The sequence below is a fragment of the Brienomyrus brachyistius genome, unplaced genomic scaffold (assembly GCF_023856365.1).
Source record: "Brienomyrus brachyistius isolate T26 unplaced genomic scaffold, BBRACH_0.4 scaffold42, whole genome shotgun sequence".
Taxonomy (NCBI): domain Eukaryota; kingdom Metazoa; phylum Chordata; class Actinopteri; order Osteoglossiformes; family Mormyridae; genus Brienomyrus; species Brienomyrus brachyistius.
In genome coordinates, this window is record NW_026042317.1 from 2,612,610 (window position 1) to 2,635,730 (window position 23,121).

General features: G+C 45.6%; 1 protein-coding gene across 3 annotated transcripts; it reads right to left on the bottom strand.

The window, feature by feature from the left end:
- Positions 1 to 597: 597 nt before the first annotated feature.
- Positions 598 to 16,567, bottom strand: LOC125722781 (uncharacterized). 3 transcript variants are annotated; one of them, XR_007386580.1, is made up of 3 exons: positions 16,058 to 16,567; positions 13,692 to 14,708; positions 598 to 2,236 (listed from the first exon to the last, which is right to left on the bottom strand). XR_007386580.1 is itself a non-coding variant. In XM_048998985.1 (2 exons), the coding sequence occupies exons 1-2, from the start codon at positions 16,063 to 16,065 to the stop codon at positions 2,490 to 2,492; spliced, it is 774 nt and encodes a 257-aa protein (XP_048854942.1). In that variant the 5' UTR covers positions 16,066 to 16,567; the 3' UTR covers positions 2,432 to 2,489. The 3 variants fall into 3 exon arrangements, 2 of the variants coding, with proteins under 2 accessions (XP_048854942.1, XP_048854941.1); XM_048998985.1 differs by lacking the exons at positions 598 to 2,236; positions 13,692 to 14,708 and adding an exon at positions 2,432 to 3,255; XM_048998984.1 differs by lacking the exons at positions 598 to 2,236; positions 13,692 to 14,708; positions 16,058 to 16,567 and adding exons at positions 2,432 to 3,255; positions 4,797 to 5,372.
- Positions 16,568 to 23,121: the final 6,554 nt, after the last annotated feature.

Consider the following 23,121-nt stretch of genomic DNA (forward strand, 5'->3'; position numbering starts at 1 on the left):
TAATAATGATGATGATGGGGCGGCATGGTGGTGAGGTGGTTAGCACTGTTGCCGCACACCTCTGGGACCTGGGTTCGAGTCTCCACCTGGGTCACATGTCTGTGGAGTTTGCATGTTCTCCCCATGTCGTCGTGGGGTTTCCGCCGGGGACTCCGGTTTCCTCCCACCCCCCAAATTTGATGATGATTTGATCAACAGCCTAGGTTTCTAAAAAAGTTTTTTTTATGGCTTTAAACACACCAAAGATATTACAAAATATAATACTATATAAGATATAAGATATTACAAAACCTCATGAATAATACACTGACATTAGGTCTATATACTTGTGTGTTTTTTTCCCCATTAGCCTAGCCTACTTTTTGTCTCTGGGGAAAAGGATACGAATGAACTCGCATGTACGCTAAACATGACTTTATACACAAACACGGAATGTAGTGTCCAGTGTTCAAACTCATTGATTTCAGGTCATTTTCACCTGTTGAAATGATTGAAGACAACAAAAAGATAATTTAAAGCATTAATGCATTTATTTTCTAATTAGATGTCAGCAAAACATTAAACATTTGTATGTAGTAATTGCAAGAAAACAAAAAGAAAACAAAATGTACCATTTTAAGTTTCTGGTACTGTGACATAACACTGATATCAGCGCATTTAACAACGTTACACATGACAGGTTAAACTATTCCTTCTAAGCTAGGTATCCTAAACTCAGTACGTCCAAACAAAAGCAAAAACAGAAATACTGTCACAGGTCCAGGGCGGATTGAGAGCGACAGCGTGTCATGGAGCAAGCAGAAACAGAGAGTGGACGACTCACTCAGGGATTCAAAGGAGGAAAGGGGAAAAACACTAGAGACACTAATAAAAACAAAAGCAGACCACGAGGGGTCAAAAACAAGACAAGGAACAACAGTAATCAAATAAGAAATCGGTCGGTGGGTCACAAGCTTTTTTTTTTTTTTTTTCCCTCCACCACCCCCCCTCTGCGGAGGACCACTTTATTGTGCCCGAGATGTTATTTCAGGTGGAGTCTAGGACCCAACCTGACACGTGTGTATAGACAAACAGGCACACACATATACAAGCATACGTTCCCACCCTCATGCAGACATAAACAAATATTTACACATTCACCCAACATTTAGACACACAGAAATGAACGCTGTACACATACTCTCACTCCCCATGTATACTCTATGTGGACCCCTATTTTTCCTCTGGCGAGGAGACCAGAAGATCACCCCGGACCCCGCAGTAGCCGAGAAGCCCACCAGCCCAGACCCCGACCAGCTGTTCCTCTCAGCCCCAAATGGCGAACAGGGAACGGGGGTGTGAAAAGACCCCATGCCCCCCTTCGCCCGCTCAGATGTGGTGTTGGTGTGTGTTGTTCTAAAGTGCTTTTAAAACAGGTGAAGGGCATGGCACTAACCACCCCCTGCCGACCAACAGCTGGTGTTAGCTCGGCCTCTCCCCAGAGCCCTCAATGTCTATGTGTGATTAAAATTGAGACGTGGGCCCTGGCACCAGAGGTAAGGCTGAATGAACAGACCGCCCTCTGGATGCCATTCTGTGTGCCCATCCCCAACGCCCTAAATGTATGTGTCATGAGAGAGTAAGTAATGAGAGTGTCTACGTTGTAGTGTATGAATGAGGTACAGGTGGTCGCGAGGGGACAGAGGAGGAATACCTACCCTGCATCCCAGCAACGCACCTACACCTCAAAGCCCTACATGTGTGGTGGTGTGATGGAGCGGGAGGAGGGAAGCATTTAGGGATGGGGAGGAAAGGAATGGGGGGGGGCAAAATACCTCCCCCCCCGGAGCCAGCTCCCCCGCTGACCCCCATAGGCACTCCCCGTTCCCCGAAATCCATCCAGGGAGGGGGGCCCAGGCCCATCTAGACCGGGGCCCAAGGCAGCAGCACCACCGGGCCCCACAGAGCCCAAGGCGCCCCACCGGACCCCACTACAAAGGAAAAGCTACCCCCGCCCCAGCATTCAGTCAACTCCCAGACTGCACAAGACAAAAGACATCCAAAGACATTGTACCTCTCTGAAAGGTAGAAACGTTTCACCGCTCGTCCAAGCAGCTTTGCATGTGCAAATGCACAACCCCTCAATCAACAGAGGTAGAGGCATTAGGCACAACCTGTCTCCAATTTAACCTGCGGCCCTCTCATCATTTGCCAAAACAAAAATAATTCCCAGGAAAAAAACAGACCCAATTCACACCTCCACCAGGTGGACCACCCTTAACGACCCACTCTACTGGAGTAGGAGGGACTGGTTACATCTACCCGCAACTCCCCCCCCCCCCACTTTGTTTCACTCAACGAGCCCCCTTAGACTACTTACCCAGGAGGACAAATATGTGGACACTTACAACCTCCCTCAGTCTGAAGAAGCTGCTTGGATGAGCAGCGAAACATTTCTAACTTTCAGAGACAAGTCCAGTTGCCACGAGTCAACCACCAGAGAGTATGGTCTAAGGTTGCCTGGTCCTTCTGTTCCTCTGTGGTGAAGGGTACCTTAAGGGTACCTTCACCACATTGCCATTTGATACTGACACCTTCACATTGCCTGCTTCTAAATCGCCAACGATCAGTTCTTCCAATAATAATTTGTCCACCTTAGTTTCAACAATATCCAAATTTATAGCATTCAGCTGGAATTCACTGTTTACAACTTCTACTGCCACATCCACAATTTCCAGTTCAAATGCTTTTTCAAAAGACTTTTCTCTAGTCTCCTCCACTTCAACTTCTCCAATTTGTACTTGTACAATTTCGAAATTAAATTTACTTTGATCTAAATATTCGAGATCAAACTGGCAGAGGTCTACCAGCACAGCTCCTATCTTCAGACTGTCTTGATGGTTGTCTACAGGCTTTATGGAGATTGTCCTGTTATTTATCACAAAAGCCTCCAACCCATGTACATCTATCCCCTTATCCCTCCCAAGCTGGCTAGTGGGTGGAGTTACTTGGGAGCACTCCTCTTCATCACCCCAGCAGATGATCTCTTCCCACTTGTCCCAGGCTGCCCAATAAGCATCATCCGTCCAGCTAACTGCCTTGGCAATTCGCCTTCGGGAATGTGACTCAGTGGAACTGTCAGCCTGGTCAGAAGGTGATTCTGCTGGGGAGCACAGCTCTTTCTCATCTCCCCAGTCAATCACCTCTCCCCACTTGTCCCAAGTTGCCCAGTATCTGTCGTCGCTCCAGCAAACAGCTTTCTCCATTCGTCTGATTCTGAATGAGGAAAAACAACATACAGGCAATGCATTGGAGCTGTCAGTCACTCCTGACATGTGGACTACACTTCTGCACTGACCCACACCTTCCCAATCAACAACCGCATTACTGCACAGGCAGAGCTGCTATCTTTGGTCAGCTGGCTGGCGTGAGATTCTCAATTCCAGACAAGTCTGCACATTCATCTCCATATGTGTAACAGTCTTACTACCTTGTAAATAGTCTGGAGGGTTTGCAGACTACCCCAACACTTTTGATGCAGCTAATTTTAGGTTTATAATGGAACAAAACAGATTGACTACAAGACATCTTGAGTGAGGGTTGGCAACCCTGCATATGACTAACTAACCTGCACATAAAATTTAAATATAATCCAAACAATATACTGAATTTTACACAAACATATTTCAATATACAGTCATACCTCGGCTCACGAACTTAGTTCCTGACGTGAAAAGTGCGTGACCTCAATCAATTTCTCCCATTTCAAATAATGTAAATATGTATTATGTTCAATATGTTTAAACCTCAGAAACGCTGCATTTTCTTCAATTTTTAAAACTTTTCTGTGACCAAGAATCCATCCATCCATTTTCCAAACCGCTTATCCTACTGGGTTGCCTATCCCGGAAGCAATGGGCACGAGGCAGGGAAAAATCGAGGATGGGGGGGCCAGCCCATTGCAGGGCACACTCACACACCATTCACTCACACATGCACGGGCACACATACGGGCAATTTATCAAGTACCCGGAGGAAAGCCCACGACGACATGGGGAGAACGCGACCAAGAATATAGACTTAAATTAAAATAACCTTACTTGTAACAAATAATGCTGTTGGTACGTCAAACTGTCGGTGCAGCGGTAAGAAAATCGGGAGAAGACTAACAATAATAGAGGATTTATACATGGAAAAATAAGTTCACACAACACGTTATTCACCATGAACTAGGACATATCGCCGTCTTTCTCTTTAGGTCACTCTATACATACACATATACACTTCGAGCACGCGCAGTACAACTCAACGCCCCCTACCGTACAATCAAATTATGACAGACTGTGCACATATAACTGAGAGCATACATTTACATTTACATGCTAACAAATGCAAAATTAAATAAAACATTAAAACTGAGCATACGCTGGTCACTCGAAAGACGCCAAAACACGGAAAAGAACCACAAAACATCCCCCCAAAAAACTAAACAATCAACATTACAAAACTGAGTAACAGTCAAATGCAGTAATTTCGAAAATATGATTTTTTTTAATTAATATTATACTGGACATTTCTTCGCGTTTCGGGTGGTTTTTTGGGAAGCTTTCATTGGACCCTTTTCGGGACGTTTGTGGGTTCGCGGCCCGAAACACGGTTCGACAACCAGTACAAAACATTTTGGAACATCTGGTTCGTAACCCGATTTATTCGTGATCAGGACTGTTCGTGGGTCGAGGTACCACTGTACATACAAAGACAGATACTAAATAATAAGATAAGTTATACGATAAAATGGGAGCAGAAATGCAACGTACCTTGCCATCTTGGTGCAGAAAAGCAAGTGAAGCCGCGTCTTTCAAACCGGTAGCTTCCCACGTGCGGAGGCATCAAATGTAACCAAGCAACAACATAACTAAATAATAACATCATAATACGTATAGTTCTTATATAATAATGACAGTTTTATGAGTTTTTTATTTACTTTTAGAAGTAAATAAGAAAAAAAATTGTGTAAGAACTGCAAAGCAAGAATATAGTAGTAAGCATGAATCACACATTCAGCTCTGGATAATATCAGACAATGACTTAAAGACACGTGAAATGAACTGCACTCTTGGAGTCTGTCTCTCCCCAAAGCACTATGCACGGTAACTTGTTTAATATGGGAATTATAAAATGACACTTTGGTAACATTGCAAACTGTTGTATCGCGATACATAGCGATCAGTATGTCGAACTGTCACGCCCAGCTCGTACGATCCTCATGTGTGCCATGCCCCCCCGATTATCCACGTGTGCTTCACCATTATACCCAGCTGTGTCCGATTATTTTCGCCCAGTCCTGTCTATTTCAGTCCATGTCTTGCTTTCTTTCCTGGTCCGTCATTGATGTTAGTTAGTCGATGTTCGTGCTTCGTCCCGTTTTAGTGCTAATAAATCCCAGTTTCCCCGTGTTCTGCCTGCCTGTTTCCTGCCGGTGCGATCGCGCTCGCAACCAGCCCGAAACCTGACACGAACAAGGTTATACGTCACACAAGCTTCCCACAAGAACCTGTAATTAGACTAAGCGCGTACCACACTGGGCCCGGCTGCCTTATACGGCAACCGAGCACGATCGCGTCCTGCCCCCCTTCCCAGTTCTGCCCCCCTGTTGCACTTACTGGTCAGGACGCGAGCACGTTTTGTCATCAACCTGCAACTTTTTGTGTGAAAGAAACATAAGAAGCAAAGCTGTGTACCACAGTAGGGTAGAATTCATGGTTAATTTCGTGGCTTATTTGGGGCGGTTTTGAGTATGATGACACACACAGATTTGTCAAGTATACAAAGCAGAGGTTTTTATTTATTCGTGCTGCACGTATAGGAAGATCCACACTTTATCAAATATCTCAGGCAGACTGATGCTGCGCGGGATACCGGTGCCAAAAAGGTATTGCGGTACCGCATTTTTGAAAGCTGTTCGGTATTACATTACATTACATTTCTTTAGTACTTGTACTAATTACACTATTTTCGCTTCCGCTAACTATGGGATCATGACGATGGACTCTATATAGCAAAACCACTGCCGAAACTAAGTTATACACTAAGTTAGACCTGCACCCATCATGCTATATAAAATACTAAAACGTCAGCTAGTTAAGTATGATGTCCATAGCTTCACGTCAGTGATTTATGTCAGGGATATACATTGACGTCATCAAAGTTTGATGTTTGAATAATAAATAGATAATAAAGCATAATGTGCTGCGTGGGACGTGTTTTATATGTGATCAGGTCATCAGAGCTGTATTATGGGATGTCACCAAGACAGGTAATGCTAATACTTAAAAGTAAATAGCATAATCATACAATGATAAGAAAGAGAATAAGGCAAAAACATTTCTTGAAATTTGGCCTGAGGGTGGCGCTAGAGTGATGGATGGATTGAACCCAAATTTGGTATGAATAGCTGGAACTGACCTCTATCGATGTGCCAAATTTCAAAAAAGTTGCCAATCAGCTCTATGGGCTGCCATAGACTCCCATGGCAAAAAGCATAATAATAGTGAAAACTACTAAAAACTATAGGTATCCTAATAATAATAGACTGTCATCTCTAAATTGCCCACAGTGTGTGAGTTAGTGCATTCCCTGCAATGGACTGGCATCCCATCCAAAAGTATACCCTTGTGTCCTATGCTACCTGGGATAAGCTCCAGGCCCTCGTCTCCAGGATATGCGGTATGAGGATGGATGAATAATAATCATGTTTATTTCAATTTCAATTATTGGCAAATATAAACATGTACCAAGGATAATAGCAATAAATACAGTATGCCAAAATAAATGCTAGAGGAGAATCCTGCAATTCCTGCCCCAGTCCTGGGTCAGAGGAGTTTATTCTCACTGAGATTGCATAGGATTCCTCTGGCTGCTGTTTTTCTCCCATACACGTGAAGTGCTACTTCTTCATTGCCCACATGTGAGCCAGTATGTGAGCCCTGATCCAGGCTACCATCCCGCCCAAGGCATTTCCTCTGTATGCTGCTTCCTGCAGCCCTGCAGTGGATAAAAGGAAAGGACAATGGTTTGTTGATTTATAGCACATGTATTGTTATATTTTATATTATTCAAATATACATTACTCAGTAATAACTCAGTAACTACTCAAGTACAAATGATGAACAAATACAGTAACTGTTATGATTAAGAATGAACGAACGTGGGATCAGTATATAACTAATACTTTCTGGTTAATTAATAAATTAAGTAAGAGTGTAGTACTTCAGGCCAAATAGTGTGACATTTGCAATAGCGAAAGCCTTCGTTTTAAAGATGACTTTTCATGTTTTCACTTGAAATCATGTGGAAAGATCACATCTCCACGCACAAAGCTCTTTCATATTTCCTGAGAGCCATATTTCATATTTGCTGGCGAGCTGTCTCAAAATTTTATCAGTTCCATTCCAGCCCCCTATAATGCCTCTGCAAAGACTGAAAAAGAGCCATCAAACGGTTATTGAATTATGGTCTTAGCAGGGTCAAGCATCAAAACTGCTGCTTTTTTCATTATCACTATGTGGCGCTGCTTGCATTTTGGGACTGTTTCAAAATTAAATCAGTTCTAGTTCCTCACCAATACCTGTACAAAGTTTGAAAAGGATTCGTCGAACGGTTTTTGAGTTATTGGCTTGCATGCCAAAGTATCTGCAGCGACAGGGGAACAGTGCTGAAACCAAAAGTATTCCCTGAAGGCCAGGGAATACCATCCATCCATCCATTTTCTAAACCGCTTATCCTACTGGGTCGCGGGGGGTCCGGAGCCTATCCCGGAAGCAATGGGCACGAGGCAGGGAACAACCCAGGATGGGGGGCCAGCCCATCACAGGGCACACTCACACTCCATTCATGCACACATGCACTCCTACGGGCAATTTAGCAACTCCAATTAGCCTGAAGGCCAGGGAATACAACAAAGGTAATTTATGCTTACAGATCTGAAATCAGCAGATCACATTTATGTACCATCATGTATGTTAAGTTCTTGTTGCTGTAAAGCGGAGAACTACTACACGGGAGAGAAGTATCCAGGCTGAAAAATATCTTCTGGAATTTTACTGAGGTCAGCATGTCATTGGCCCCAAAGTGGCATTCCCATATCAGTTGAAATATGCAATTGTCTGCATGCATAAAGTTGCCTCTTACGCCATACTCCATCCATTTTCCAAACCGCTTATCCTACTGGGTTGCGGGGGGTCCGGAGCCTATCCCGGAAGCAATGGGCACGAGGCAGGGAACAACCCAGGATGGGGGGCCAGCCCATCGCAGGGCACACTCACACACCAGTCACTCTCACACGCACACCTACGGGCAATTTAGCAAGTCCAATTAGGCTCAGCATGTATTTGGACTGTGGGAGGAAACCGGAGTACCTGGAGGAAACCCCACGACGACATGGGGAGAACATGCAAACTCCACACACACGTAACCGAGGTGGAGACTCGAACTCGGGTCCCAGAGGTGTGAGGCAACAGTGCTGACCACTGCACCACCATGCCGCCCCCCTAGGTCAATCCATTCAACAGTTATTAGCCACAAGGCATGTTTACTTATTGCAACACCACCTAGTGGTGGTGTTGGAGAAAGCGTCAGGCTTTCCACTCCAACTCTGCACACAGGACCAAACTACAGTACAGTATATGTTGAAGAAAGCGACAGGCTTTCCACTCCAACTCTGTACACACCATTAATTACGAGACAACACACTTAGAGTTTTACTTGCACAAGGGTAACCACACTCTCTGCATGCTAGGCTACAAAGGAATGTGTTACAAAGGGTGGTTCCCCTTGGCACCTTTATTTATAGTCAATGGGGGGCAGGGGTCTTGGAGTGAGAACAAAGAAAGGACTGTGAGAGTAAGAAGAAGTTCTGGTTTTCCTCAGGTGGACAACTATTTAAACACGTGCTCAGGATACGTGTAAACTAATATAATCTAAATTATGAAGGTAAAGAAAAACAAAATAATGTATATACATATTTACACTCATTGCTGATTATACAGAAATGATAACAAATGATTAATAACAGTTTCTTCAACCTAACAGGTGGAATGACACTATTTTTGTTCTTATTCCACAGAATTGGGCCCCAAGTCCAGTCACAAAATCGATTTTATCCAATCAAAGTTCGCGGATGCCATCGAACCTTAGCAGTAGCTAGATCGCGCACAGGGTATAACGTAGGATCTCTACTCCTAGTTATAATGGGGGAAGAAGGAGGAGCGAAGAGATATGGACACACATCCTGTTCAGTGGCTTTGTCATCAAATTCATTGGATGATAGTGGCCATAGCATCTGACTTTTAGTAAATTTTGGTCACAATCCCTTCTAGATGATGCACCCCAAATGTGATGATGATTGGATCAACAGCCTAGGTTTCCAAAAAACTTTTTTTTCAGAAAAATTCAAAATGACAATATGACAGACTTAATTAATGAGTGCAATCGAAGTTAGACAAGCCATGGCTTTAAACACACCAAAGATCATAATCCCAGGTTTAAGAATTCAGAATTTACATGCAGAAACATATCTTGAAATTTGACCTGATGGTGTTGCTACAGGAATGAATGGATTAAACCAAAATTTGGTGAGCCAGTATTTTGGATGGGCCAAATTACAAATTAGAAGATTGGACAAAATTTTTGGCCTGTGCAAAATAAGTAGGTTTTCTGAAAAATTCAGAATGACAGAAAATCCAATAAGGAAATTAACGGCAATGGATGAATTTGAATCGGGATGAGCAAAGGATTCAGAGGAATGAAAGATCACAAATCTAGGCCAAGGGGTGTAAACATACTTCATATATCAAGTATAATACCCGTAAGAAATGAGTTTATTATAAGAATGTCCGCTAAAGTCAGCTAAAACTGCCTAATTTCATTCTTTTTAGCTTTGCTCTGACTTCAGCTGAGTATTTTGTTCACCCTGGTGCTTGTTGGTAATACCCCAGTGAGTACAGTGCACACCCCCTCCCCCAAACAGATTCTTCCCAAAAAAATGCGCCAACTTCCTTCACGAGGGAAAGATTTGGGATCCATTTAGCTTTTATTTATTTGTAATAGAGTATAAACGACTCACATATTTTAATTAATTACTTACATTCAGTGATGTGTGTGGTTGTGCATTGACTTTAATAGGAAGGAGTGTCTGCAGGTTTCCTGCCACACACAGGTACCAGCCCGTGTCCTTCCTCTCCAGTCGCCTCATTGTGACGCTGAGCACTTTATTAACTCTTTCATCACTGAGCTCCACAGGCCTCCCATCCAAACTCCCAGAATTCTCTACACAGGAGCCCCTGCCCATCCTACACCACATCATGTCAATGTAAATGTCAGTATAGTGACACTGAATACTGACAGTGTCTCCTTTCATAGGCGTCACCTCCTGTTTGTCCACAAGCTGCCCTGGAGATCCTGAAGACACAAATCAGAAACAAAGGAAGCACTAACGTTTGCATAACAATAAGATATTCTCACTATGATTATGAACCAGTAACAAGATGTTTATATCGTCTTTCCGTACATTTTATGCATATCTATAGCTAAGCTATGACATTTGTCATATTACTTATCATACTTAACACAGGGGCAGCATGGTGGCGCAGTGGTTTGTCCTGCTGCCCTACAGCAAGAAGGTCCTGTGTTCAATCCCAAGTCCTTTCTGCGTGGAGTTTGCACGCTCTCCCTCTGTTTGTCTGAGTTTTCACCAGGCGCTGTAGTTTCCTCCCACGGTCCAAAAGCATTCAAGAGGGGTTGAATGGTGAGTCTAAATTGGTCCTGTAGTTGTGTGTGCACCCTGTGGTGTGTTGGTGATTCCCCAGGGTTGGTTCCCACTTGTGCCCAGTGTTCTTGGGATAGGTTCCAGTCCCCAGGCAACCCCAGTTGGAATTAAGTGGCTTCAGAAAATGGATGGATGGATACTTAACCCCCTGTAGAAGCCCATGTAAACTGATATGGTTACTTTTTCCACGCTACATTTATCATATTGGGAAAAATTTAAATGCATAGCAGCGGCCCTTCTACCTCCGATGAGCTAAAAGGTGTGGCACAAGTCCCCTTATCCTCAGGACACTTTATAACTGTGTCATCAAGAGCATCCTAACTGGATGCGTCGCCGGCTGGTATGATAGCCACACCACCTACCCCAGCAAAGCTCTGCAAGAAGTAGCACGGTGTGGGGAATATCATTATGAGATGAGCTTCCTGTCAGGGTCAGCTCCTGTTGTCCCAGTCTTGCATCCATAGCTTCTGGCTTTGACCTTGAATAGGATAAGTGCTACAGCCAATGGATGGATATTCCATACTTACATGCACTTCACACATTAATGTCAAATGACAGTATAATTTTCACTATATATAATATGCAATATTAAGTATTAACATGGTCTATATGAGGAATTATGTAACTAATATTAAATAAATTTAAAGAATATATACCATGCAGTGCTGGCCTCCCATCTGCAGGGTAGGCCACACGAATCCCAGCCATAGTCTGTGCCTATGTGTATAGACTTTGCATGTCCTGAATATGTCACATTAGACATGGATTGATATCAAGCTTGGTACTTCATGATTAAAGCTAAATCAATAACATAAAACATTCCCATTTAAATATTCAATTGCTTGGAAAAAGCCCTATTTACCAATTAAACCAGTAGCAATAGCACATAAATCCATTAAATACACAGATTAAGTTTAATTTGGTCTCAGATATTACAAAACCTCATGAATAAAACACTGGCATTAGGTCTATATATTTGTGTGTTTTTTCCCCCATTAGCCTAGCCTACTTTTTGTCTCTGGGGAAAAGGATACGAATGAACTCGCATGTACGCTAAACATGACTTTATACACAAACACGGAATGTAGTGTCCAGTGTTCAAACTCATTGATTTCAGGTCATTTTCACCTGTTGAAATGATTGAAGACAACAAAAAGATCATTTAAAGCATAAATGCATTTATTTTCTAATTAGATGTCAGCAAAACATTAAACATGTGTATGTAGTAATTGCAAGAAAACAAAAAGAAAACAAAATGTACCATTTTAAGTTTCTGGTACTGTGACATAACACTGATATCAGCGCATTTAACAACGTTACACATGACAGGCTAAACTATTCCTTCTAAGCTAGGTATCCTAAACTCAGTACGTCCAAACAAAAGCAAAAACAGAAATACTGTCACAGGTCCAGGGCGGATTGAGAGCGACAGCGTGTCATGGAGCAAGCAGAAACAGAGAGTGGACGACTCACTCAGGGATTCAAAGGAGGAAAGGGGAAAAACACTAGAGACACTAATAAAAACAAAAGCAGACCACGAGGGGTCAAAAACAAGACAAGGAACAACAGTAATCAAATAAGAAATCGGTCGGTGGGTCACAAGCTTTTTTTTTTTTTTTTTCCCTCCACCACCCCCCCTCTGCGGAGGACCACTTTATTGTGCCCGAGATGTTATTTTAGGTGGAGTCTAGGACCCAACCTGACACGTGTGTATAGACAAACAGGCACACACATATACAAGCATACGTTCCCACCCTCATGCAGACATAAACAAATATTTACACATTCACCCAACATTTAGACACAGAAATGAACGCTGTACACATACTCTCACTCCCCATGTATACTCTATGTGGACCCCTATTTTTCCTCTGGCGAGGAGACCAGAAGATCACCCCGGACCCCGCAGTAGCCGAGAAGCCCACCAGCCCAGACCCCGACCAGCTGTTCCTCTCAGCCCCAAATGGTGAACAGGGAACGGGGGTGTGAAAAGACCCCATGCCCCCCTTCGCCCGCTCAGATGTGGCGTTGGTGTGTGTTGTTCTAAAGTGCTTTTAAAACAGGTGAAGGGCATGGCACTAACCACCCCCTGCCGACCAACAGCTGGTGTTAGCTCGGCCTCTCCCCAGAGCCCTCAATGTCTATGTGTGATTAAAATTGAGACGTGGGCCCTGGCACCAGAGGTAAGGCTGAATGAACAGACCGCCCTCTGGATGCCATTCTGTGTGCCCATCCCCAACGCCCTAAATGTATGTGTCATGAGAGAGTAAGTAATGAGAGTGTCTACGTTGTAGTGTATGAATGAGGTACAGGTGGTCGCGAGGGGACAGAGGAGGAATACCTACCCTGCATCCCAGCAACGCACCTACACCTCAAAGCCCTACATGTGTGGTGGTGTGATGGAGCGGGAGGAGGGAAGCATTTAGGGATGGGGAGGAAAGGAATGGGGGGGGGGCAAAATACCTCCCCCCCCCGGAGCCAGCTCCCCCGCTGACCCCCATAAGCACTCCCCGTTCCCCGAAATCCATCCAGGGAGGGGGGCCCAGGCCCATCTAGACCGGGGCCCAAGGCAGCAGCACCACCGGGCCCCACAGAGCCCAAGGCGCCCCACCGGACCCCCACTACAAAGGAAAAGCTACCCCCGCCCCAGCATTCAGTCAACTCCCAGACTGCATAAGACAAAAGACATCCAAAGACATTGTACCTCTCTGAAAGGTAGAAACGTTTCACCGCTCGTCCAAGCAGCTTTGCATGTGCAAATGCACAACCCCTCACTCAACAGAGGTAGAGGCATTAGGCACAACCTGTCTCCAATTTAACCTGCGGCCCTCTCATCATTTGCCAAAACAAAAATAATTCCCAGGAAAAAAACAGACCCAAGTCACACCTCCACCAGGTGGACCACCCTTAACGACCCACTCTATTGGAGTAGGAGGGACTGGTTACATCTACCCGCAACTCCCCCCCCCCCACTTTTTTCACTCAACGAGCCCCCTTAGACTACTTACCCAGGAGGATAAATATGTGGACACTTACAACCTCCCTCAGTCTGAAGAAGCTGCTTGGATGAGCAGCGAAACGTTTCTAACTTTCAGAGACAAGTCCAGTTGCCACGAGTCAACCACCAGAGAGTATGGTCTAAGGTTGCCTGGTCCTTCTGTTCCTCTGTGGTGAAGGGTACCTTAAGGGTACCTTCACCACATTGCCATTTGATACTGACACCTTCACATTGCCTGCTTCTAAATCGCCAACGATCAGTTCTTCCAATAATAATTTGTCCACCTTAGTCTCAACAATATCCAAATTTATTGCATTCAGTTGGAATTCACTGTTTATAACTTCTACTGCCACATCCACAATTTCCAATTCAAATGCTTTTTCAAAAGAATTTTCTCTAATCTCCTCCACTTCAACTTCTCCAATTTGTACTTGCACAATTTCAAAATTAAATTTACTTTGATCTAAATATTCGAGATCAAACTGGCAGAGGTCTACCAGCACAGCTCCTATCTTCAGACTGTCTTGATGGTTGTCTACAGGCTTTATGGAGATTGTCCTGTTATTCATCACAAAAGCCTCCAACCCATGTACATCTATCCCCTTATCCCTCCCAAGCTGGCTAGTGGGTGGAGTTACTTGGGAGCACTCCTCTTCATCACCCCAGCAGATGATCTCTTCCCACTTGTCCCAGGCTGCCCAATAAGCATCATCCGTCCAGCTAACTGCCTTGGCAATTCGCCTTCGGGAATGTGACTCAGTGGAACTGTCAGCCTGGTCAGAAGGTGATTCTGCTGGGGAGCACAGCTCTTTCTCATCTCCCCAGTCAATCACCTCTCCCCACTTGTCCCAAGTTGCCCAGTATCTGTCGTCGCTCCAGCAAACAGCTTTCTCCATTCGTCTGATTCTGAATGAGGAAAAACAACATACAGGCAATGCAATGGAGCTGTCAGTCACTCCTGACATGTGGACTACACTTCTGCACTGACCCACACCTTCCCAATCAACAACCGCATTACTGCACAGGCAGAGCTGCTATCTTTGGTCAGCTGGCTGGCGTGAGATTCTCAATTCCAGACAAGTCTGCATATTCATCTCCATATGTGTAACAGTCTTACTACCTTGTAAATAGTCTGGAGGGTTTGCAGACTACCCCAACACTTTTGACGGAGCTAATTTTAGGTTTATAATGGAACAAAACAAATTGACTACAAGACATCTTGAGTGAGGGTTGGCAACCCTGCATATGACACTAACTAACCTGCACATACAATTTAAATATAATCCAAACATCCATCCATCCATTTTCCAAACCGCTTATCCTATTGGGTCGCGGGGGGTCCGGAGCCTATCCCGGAAGCAATGGGCACGAGGCAGGGAAAAATCGAGGATGGGGGGGGCAGCCCATTGCAGGGCACACTCACACACCATTCACTCACACATGCACTCCTACGGGCAATTTAGGAAGTATCCGGAGGAAACCCCACGACGACATGGGGAGAACGCGACCAAGAATATAGACTTAAATTAAAATAACCTTACTTGTAACAAATAATGCTGTTGGTACGTCAAACTGTCGGTGCAGCGGTAAGAAAATCGGGAGAAGACTAACAATAATAGAGGATTTATAAATGGAAAAATAAGTTCACATAACACGTTATTCACCATGAACTAGGACATATCGCCGTCTTTCTCTTTAGGTCACTCTATACATACATATAAACACTTCGAGCACGCGCAGTACAACTCAACACCCCCTACCGTACAATCAAATTATGACAGACTGTGCACATATAACTGAGAGCATACATTTACATTTACATGCTAACAAATGCTAAATTAAATAAAACATTAAAACTGAGCATACGCTGGTCGCTCGAAAGACGCCAAAACACAGAAAAGAACCACAAAACATCCCCCCAAAAAACTAAACATTCAACATTAAATGACTGAGCAACAGTCAAATGCAGTAATTTCGAAAATATGATTTTTTTTTATAATTATACTGGACATTTCTTCGCGTTTCGGGTGGTTCTTTGGGGAGCTTTCATTGGACCCTTTTCGGGACGTTTGTGTGTTCGCGGGCCGAAACACGGTTGGACAACCGGTACAAAACATTTTGGAACATCTGGTTCGTAACCCGATTTATTCGTGATCAGGACTGTTCGTGGGTCGAGGTACCACTGTACATACAAAGACAGATACTAAATAATAAGATAAGTTATACGATAAAATGGGAGCAGAAATGCAACGTACCTTGCCATCTTGGTGCAGAAAAGCAAGTGAAACCGCGTCTTTCAAACCGGTAGCTTCCCACGTGCGGAGGCATCAAATGTAACCAAGCAACAACATAACTAAATAATAACATCATAATACGTATAGTTCTTATATAATAATGACAGTTTTATAAGTTTTTTATTTACTTTTAGAAGTAAATAAGAAAAAAATTGTGTAAGAACTGCAAAGCAAGAATATAGTAGTAAGCATGAATCACACATTCAGCTCTGGATAATATCAGACAATGACTTAAAGACACGTGAAATGAACTGCACTCTTGGAGTCTGTCTCTCCCCAAAGCACTATGCACGGTAACTTGTTTAATATGGGAATTATAAAATGACACTTTGGTAACATTTCAAACTGTTGTATCGCGATACATAGCGATCAGTATGTCGAACTGTCACGCCCAGCTCGTACGATCCTCATGTGTGCCATGCCCCCCTGATTATCCACGTGTGCTTCCCCATTATACCCAGCTGTGTCCGATTATTTTCGATTATTATACTCCATGTCTTGCTTTCGTTCCTGGTCGGTCATTGTTGGGTTATAAGTGAACAGTAGTAGGTCTAAGGTTGCCACCACCGTTGAGAACTACATTTCCCATAATGCACCAGCAAAATGGCTGCTGATCACAAATGAAAACACCTGAACAGGAATGGTAGCTCAGTCTTCAAACAAGCCAAGGAACAGCACAGCAAGCTCTACTCAAGAGTTTACTCCAAAGACACCAATGGTTGGTAAATGTTATTAGGTTATATTAGTTAAAAAGAACTAAAATTCAAAAGCTTTCATTTTGATTTGATTGTCTGTTTGACGTTTGATTGTCTTTATTACATTTGATGTTTAACTGTTCTGTTGTTTGAAGCGAGCATTTAATGAAATTTATTATTTGATTTAACTTAATTCACTAGATTAATGTTATTAATTCATTTGAAATACTTACAATGGTTCATTTGTTTACCTTAATTTAATATAATCTAAAAAGCTCATGTATTGTTTTAACATCTTACAGAATGACATGGTGAACCTCTGTATCTGTGCTTTGTAGGTTATCAACCTGACGATTCAAACATTGGTTGATTAACTTGAAACCAACAAGTCTAAGTTGGTAAATAAAACTCAACGAAAGGTGAATCAAGAGGTGTCCTTTTGGAGTGGAACTAGAGTGGAACTTAACAGTCATTGATGTTAGTCGATGTTCGTGCTTCGTCCCGTTTTAGTGCTAATAAATCCCAGTTTCCCCGTGTTCTGCATGCCTGTTTCCTGCCCGTGCGATCGCGCTCGCAACCAGCCCAAAACCTGACACGAACAAGGTTATATATCACACAAGCTTCCCACAAGAACCTGTCATTAGACTAAGCGCGTACCACACTGGGCCCGGCTGCCTTATACGGCAACCGAGCACGATCGCATCCTGCCCCCCTCCCCAGTTCTGCCACCCTGTTGCACTTACTGGTCCGGACGCGAGCACGTTTTGTCATCAACCTGCAACTTTTTGTGTGAAAGAAACGTAAGAAGCAAAGCTGTGTACCACAGTAGGGTAGAATTCATGGTTAATTTCGTGGCTTATTTGGGGCGGTTTTGAGTATGGTGACACACACAGATTTGTCAAGTATACAAAGCAGAGGTTTTTATTTATTCGTGCTGCACGTATAGGAAGATCCACACTTTATCAAATATCTCAGGCAGACTGATGCTGCGCGGGATACCGGTGCCAAAAAGGTATTGCGGTACCGCATTTTTGAAAGCTGTTCGGTATTACATTACATTACATTTCTTTAGTACTTGTACTAATTACACTATTTTCGCTTCCGCTAACTATGGGATCATGACGATGGACTCTATATAGCAAAACCACTGCCGAAACTAAGTTATACACTAAGTTAGACCTGCACCCATCATGCTATATAAAATACTAAAACGTCAGCTAGTTAAGTATGATGTCCATAGCTTCACGTCAGTGATTTATGTCAGGGATATACATTGACGTCATCAAAGTTTGATGTTTGAATAATAAATAGATAATAAAGCATAATGTGCTGCGTGGGACGTGTTTTATATGTGATCAGGTCATCAGAGCTGTATTATGGGATGTCACCAAGACAGGTAATGCTAATACTTAAAAGTAAATAGCATAATCATACAATGATAAGAAAGAGAATAAGGCAAAAACATTTCTTGAAATTTGGCCTGAGGGTGGCGCTAGAGTGATGGATGGATTGAACCCAAATTTGGTATGAATAGCTGGAACTGACCTCTATCGATGTGCCAAATTTCAAAAAAGTTGCCAATCAGCTCTATGGGCTGCCATAGACTCCCATGGCAAAAAGCATAATAATAGTGAAAACTACTAAAAACTATAGGTATCCTAATAATAATAGACTGTCATCTCTAAATTGCCCACAGTGTGTGAGTGAGTGCATTCCCTGCAATGGACTGACATCCCATCCAAAAGTATACCATTGTGTCCTATGCTACCTGGGATAAGCTCCAGGCCCTCGTCTCCAGGATATGCGGTACGAGGATGGATGAATAATAATCATGTTTATTTCAATTTCAATTATTGGCAAATATAAACATGTACCAAGGATAATAGCAATAAATACAGTATGCCAAAATAAATGCTAGAGGAGAATCCTGCAATTCCTGCCCCAGTCCTGGGTCTGGGGAGTTTATTCTCACTGAGATTGCATAGGATTCCTCTGGCTGCTGTTTTTCTCCCGTACACGTGAAGTGCTACTTCTTCATTGCCCACATGTGAGCCAGTATGTGAGCCCTGATCCGGGCTACCATCCCGCCCAAGGCATTTCCTTTGTATGCTGCTTCCTGCAGCCCTGCAGTGGATAAAAGGAAAGGACAATGGTTTGTTGATTTATAGCACATATATTATTATATTTTATATTGTTCAAATACACATTACTCAGTAATAACTCAGTAACTACTACAAATGATGAACAAATAAAGTAACTGTTATGATTAAGAATGAACGAACGTGGGATCAGTATATAACTAATACTTTCTGGTTAATTAATAAATTAAGTAAGAGTGTACTACTTCAGGGGCGGCATGGTGGTGCTCTCATGCCCAGCTCGTACGATCCTCGTGTGTGCCACGCCCCCTGATTACCCACGTGTACTTCCCTGGTCTTGCCCAGCTGTGGCCACTTATTTTCGCCCAGTCTCGTCTATTTCAGTCCATGACTTGCCTTAGTTTCTGGTCTGTCATTGATGTTAGTTAGTCTTAGTGCTGTCTACTCCGTCCCGATCCCGAATAAATCCCGGTTTTCCCCGTACTCCACCTGCTTGCCTGCTTCCTGCCCGCTTGTCAGCCTGTGCGCACTACCCGCTTTAACCAGCGAACTCTGACAGGTGCACTGGTTAGCACTGTTGCCTCACACCTCTGGGACCCGGGTTCGAGTCTCCGCCTGGGTCACATGTGTGTGGAGTTTGCATGTTCTCCCCATGTCGTCGTGGGGTTTCCCCCCACAGTCCAAAAAATATGCTGAGGCTAACTGGAGTTGCTAAATTGCCCGTAGGTGTGTGTGTGAGAGTGAATGGTGTGTGTGTGCCCTGCGACAGGCTGGCCCCTCATCCTGGGTTGTTCCCTGCCTTGTGCACATTGCTTCCGGGATAGGCTCCGGACCCCCCGCGACCCAGTAGGATAAGCGGTTTGGAAAATAGATGGATGGATGTACTGCTACATTATTTGTGTAAAGTGTTGCTCCTAACTCATCTGGTCTTTTTATATGTTGTTAAAACATACTGAATTAATCCCTGCAAGAAATTCTTTGAGGGGGTTAGAGAGAAAATGCAGGAGACTGAATCCAGGACCTCAGCTATATCTTTTTTAAGTGTTTATGTGTAAACAGTCAAGACTTAACTATATGGGCTCATACTAAAATTAAAAATTCATGGCAAAGTGTTACTCCATTTTGAACAATATGAGCAGAGTATGCACAACCTTTTTATGTGAGACACAGCTATATGCACTATATATTTCTGCTTCCCCTAGACTTCCTGAGACCTTAAATAGTGTGACATTGGCAATAGCGAAAGCCTTCGTTTTAAAGATGACTTTTCATGTTTTCACTTGAAATCATGTGGAAAGATCACATCTCCACGCACAAAGCTCTTTCATATTTCCTGAGAGCCATATTTCATATTTGCTGGCGAGCTGTCTCAAAATTTTATCAGTTCCATTCCAGCCCCCTATAATGCCTCTGCAAAGACTGAAAAAGATCCATTATTATCCGGTTATTGAATTATGGTCTTAGCAGGGTCAAGCATCAAAACTGCTGCTTTTTTCATTATCACTATGTGGCGCTGCTTCCATTTTGGGACTGTTTCAAAATTAAATCAGTTCTAGTTCCTCACCAATGCCTGTACAAAGTTTGAAAAGGATTCGTCGAACGGTTTTTGAGTTATTGGCTTGCATGCCAAAGTATCTGCAGCGACAGGGGAACAGTGCTAAAACCAAAAGTATTCCCTGAAGGCCAGGGAATACCATCCATCCATCCATTTTCTAAACCGCTTATCCTACTGGGTCGCGGGGGGTCCGGAGCCTATCCCGGAAGCAATGGGCACGAGGCAGGGAACAACCCAGGATGGGGGGCCAGCCCATCACAGGGCACACTCACACTCCATTCACGCACACATGCACTCCTATGGGCAATTTAGCAACCCCAATTAGCCTGAAGGCCAGGGAATACAACAAACGTAATTTATGCTTACAGATCTGAAATCAGCAGATCACATTTATGTACCATCATGTATGTTAAGTTCTTGTTGCTGTTAAGCAGAGAACTACTACACGGGAGAGAAGTATCCAGGCTGAAAAATATCTTCTGGAATTTTTGCATGTCAGCATGTCATTGGCCCCAAAGTGGCATTCCCATATCAGTTGAAATATGCAATTGTCTGCATACATAAACTTTCCTCTTACGCCATATTCCATGCTAGGTCTGACGAACGCGTTCGCGGGAAGCAGGGATCGTCGGGCAGGCGAGCAAGGAAAAGGTGAACAGGCGAATACGGGGCAAAACGGGAGTTTAATTAAGGGACTGGGAGAGGGAAACATGGGACGCTAACTTACATCAATGACAGACAAAGGACTCAGGTATACTGAAATACACAGGACTGATTGACAATAATTGGACACAGCTGGGTACAATCGGGAAAGAACACGTGGGTAATCAGGGGGGCGTGGCACACACGAGGATCGTACGAGCTGGGCGTGACAGAACCCCCCCCAAAAGGCTCGCACTCCGGGCGTGCCCCAGGGGAGGCGATGGACGAGACGATGGAACCGGGACCTGAAAAACAAGAAAAACCGTCAACGAGGCACAGGGAACAGGACGGACAGACAGAACTGGCACAGGGGCTTAAGCCAGAACAGGACGTGACAAAGGACGGGGAAGGCAGACAGACAGATAAGGAATGGGGACACAGAGGGAACAGGGGGGACACAAGGGCCAGGAGTGAACAGAGGGAACACAGGAGGACGAGGTGCAGAGACGAGAGGTACAAAGTGAGGGGGAGTAGAGACAGGTGGGACAAAGGCAGGGGCATAGGGAGACAAGGAGGGGGAATAAAGGGGAGCCCGAGGGAGCCCCAGCGGGCGACGGGAGGTGACCGGAGGGGCCGCAGGCGGTCGGGAGGCCGGAGGGGACCTCGGAGGGGCCGAGGAGGCAGGGCGAGGGACCCGCGGAGGGGCCAGGGAGGGAGCACCAGGGAAGGGGACGAGGGAGCTGGAGGGGTCCCCGGTGATGGCAAGGTGATGGAGGAACCGCCGTCGGGGAGCCCGCAGGCGACCGACCAGGCACCGGAGGGGGGAGCAAGGCAGGGCGACGAGGCACCAGAGGGAGGCCCACAGGCGACAGCCGACCTGGAGGGCCAGGGCCCCCTGGCGCCAACCAAGCCCCACCGCAGGCGAGGCAGGGCGAGCCAGGGGGCAGGGCGGGCGGGACCCCAGCCCTGCGTCTGTGCCCCCTCCCCTTGCTCGACACAGACATGCCGACCCCTGGTCGGGGTCGACGTCGCCGTCGCCGGGGTGAGGACATAGAAGTCACAAGTACGGTCCCCGAGGGGTCCCATTCAAGCTCCTCCACCTCCGGAGAGGGAGGAGCCAAGATGGAGTCTTCTGGGACCACCTCGGGGACTAGGGCAGAAGGGACTGGAGCTGCAGGCAGAGGGGGCACCTCGGGAGCTGCTGCAGGCGGAGGGGGCGCCTCGCGAGCTGCTGCAGGCGGAGGGGGCGCCTCGGGAGCTGCTGCAGGCGGAGGGGGCGCCTCGGGAGCTGCTGCAGGCGGAGGGGGCGCCTCTGGAGCTGCTGCAGGCGGAGGGGGCGCCTCGCGAGCTGCTGCAGGCGGAGGGGGCGCCTCTGGAGCTGCTGCAGGCGGAGGGGGCGCCTCGGGAGCTGCTGCAGGCGGAGGGGGCGCCTCGGGAGCTGCTGCAGGCGGAGGGGGCGCCTCGGGAGCTGCTGCAGGCGGAGGGGGCGCCTCGGGAGCTGCTGCAGGCGGCTGCGCAGGCAGCAGTAGTGGCTGCCCAGGCAGCGAAGGAAGCTGTCCAGGTTGGAGCTGCGGGCGGCGGTGGCTGCATGGGAGCGGGGTCCGCGGGCGGCGGCTGCACGGGCGGCGGGACTGGCAAGTCCCGTGCGGGCAAACCTGGCGTGGCCCCCTTAAGACGCCGGGGCACACGTGGGATGGCATCTCGCACCGCTCTCCTCCCTCCCCAATTTGCCAGCCGCTCAGGCCGGTAATCATACCGCTCGAGGGGCGGCAGCTGTTCCGCGGGGATGGGCTCCAGGTCCAGGAATACGAGGGGTTCGTCCTCCTCGTCCTCACTCGGAGCCCAGAGCCTAGCCAGGGAGCAGGGTCCCAGACCGAGTGGTCCCAGGTCTGGACCCAGGACGAGCTCCTCCTCCTCTCCCTCCAGAGGGAGCCAGGGGCTGGAGAGAGAGCAGGTGCCCAGGTAGATAGACTCTACCGGGACAGTCTTCCTCCTCTGTCTCCTCTTTTTTTTCTTGCAGTCTGTCATTCTGTG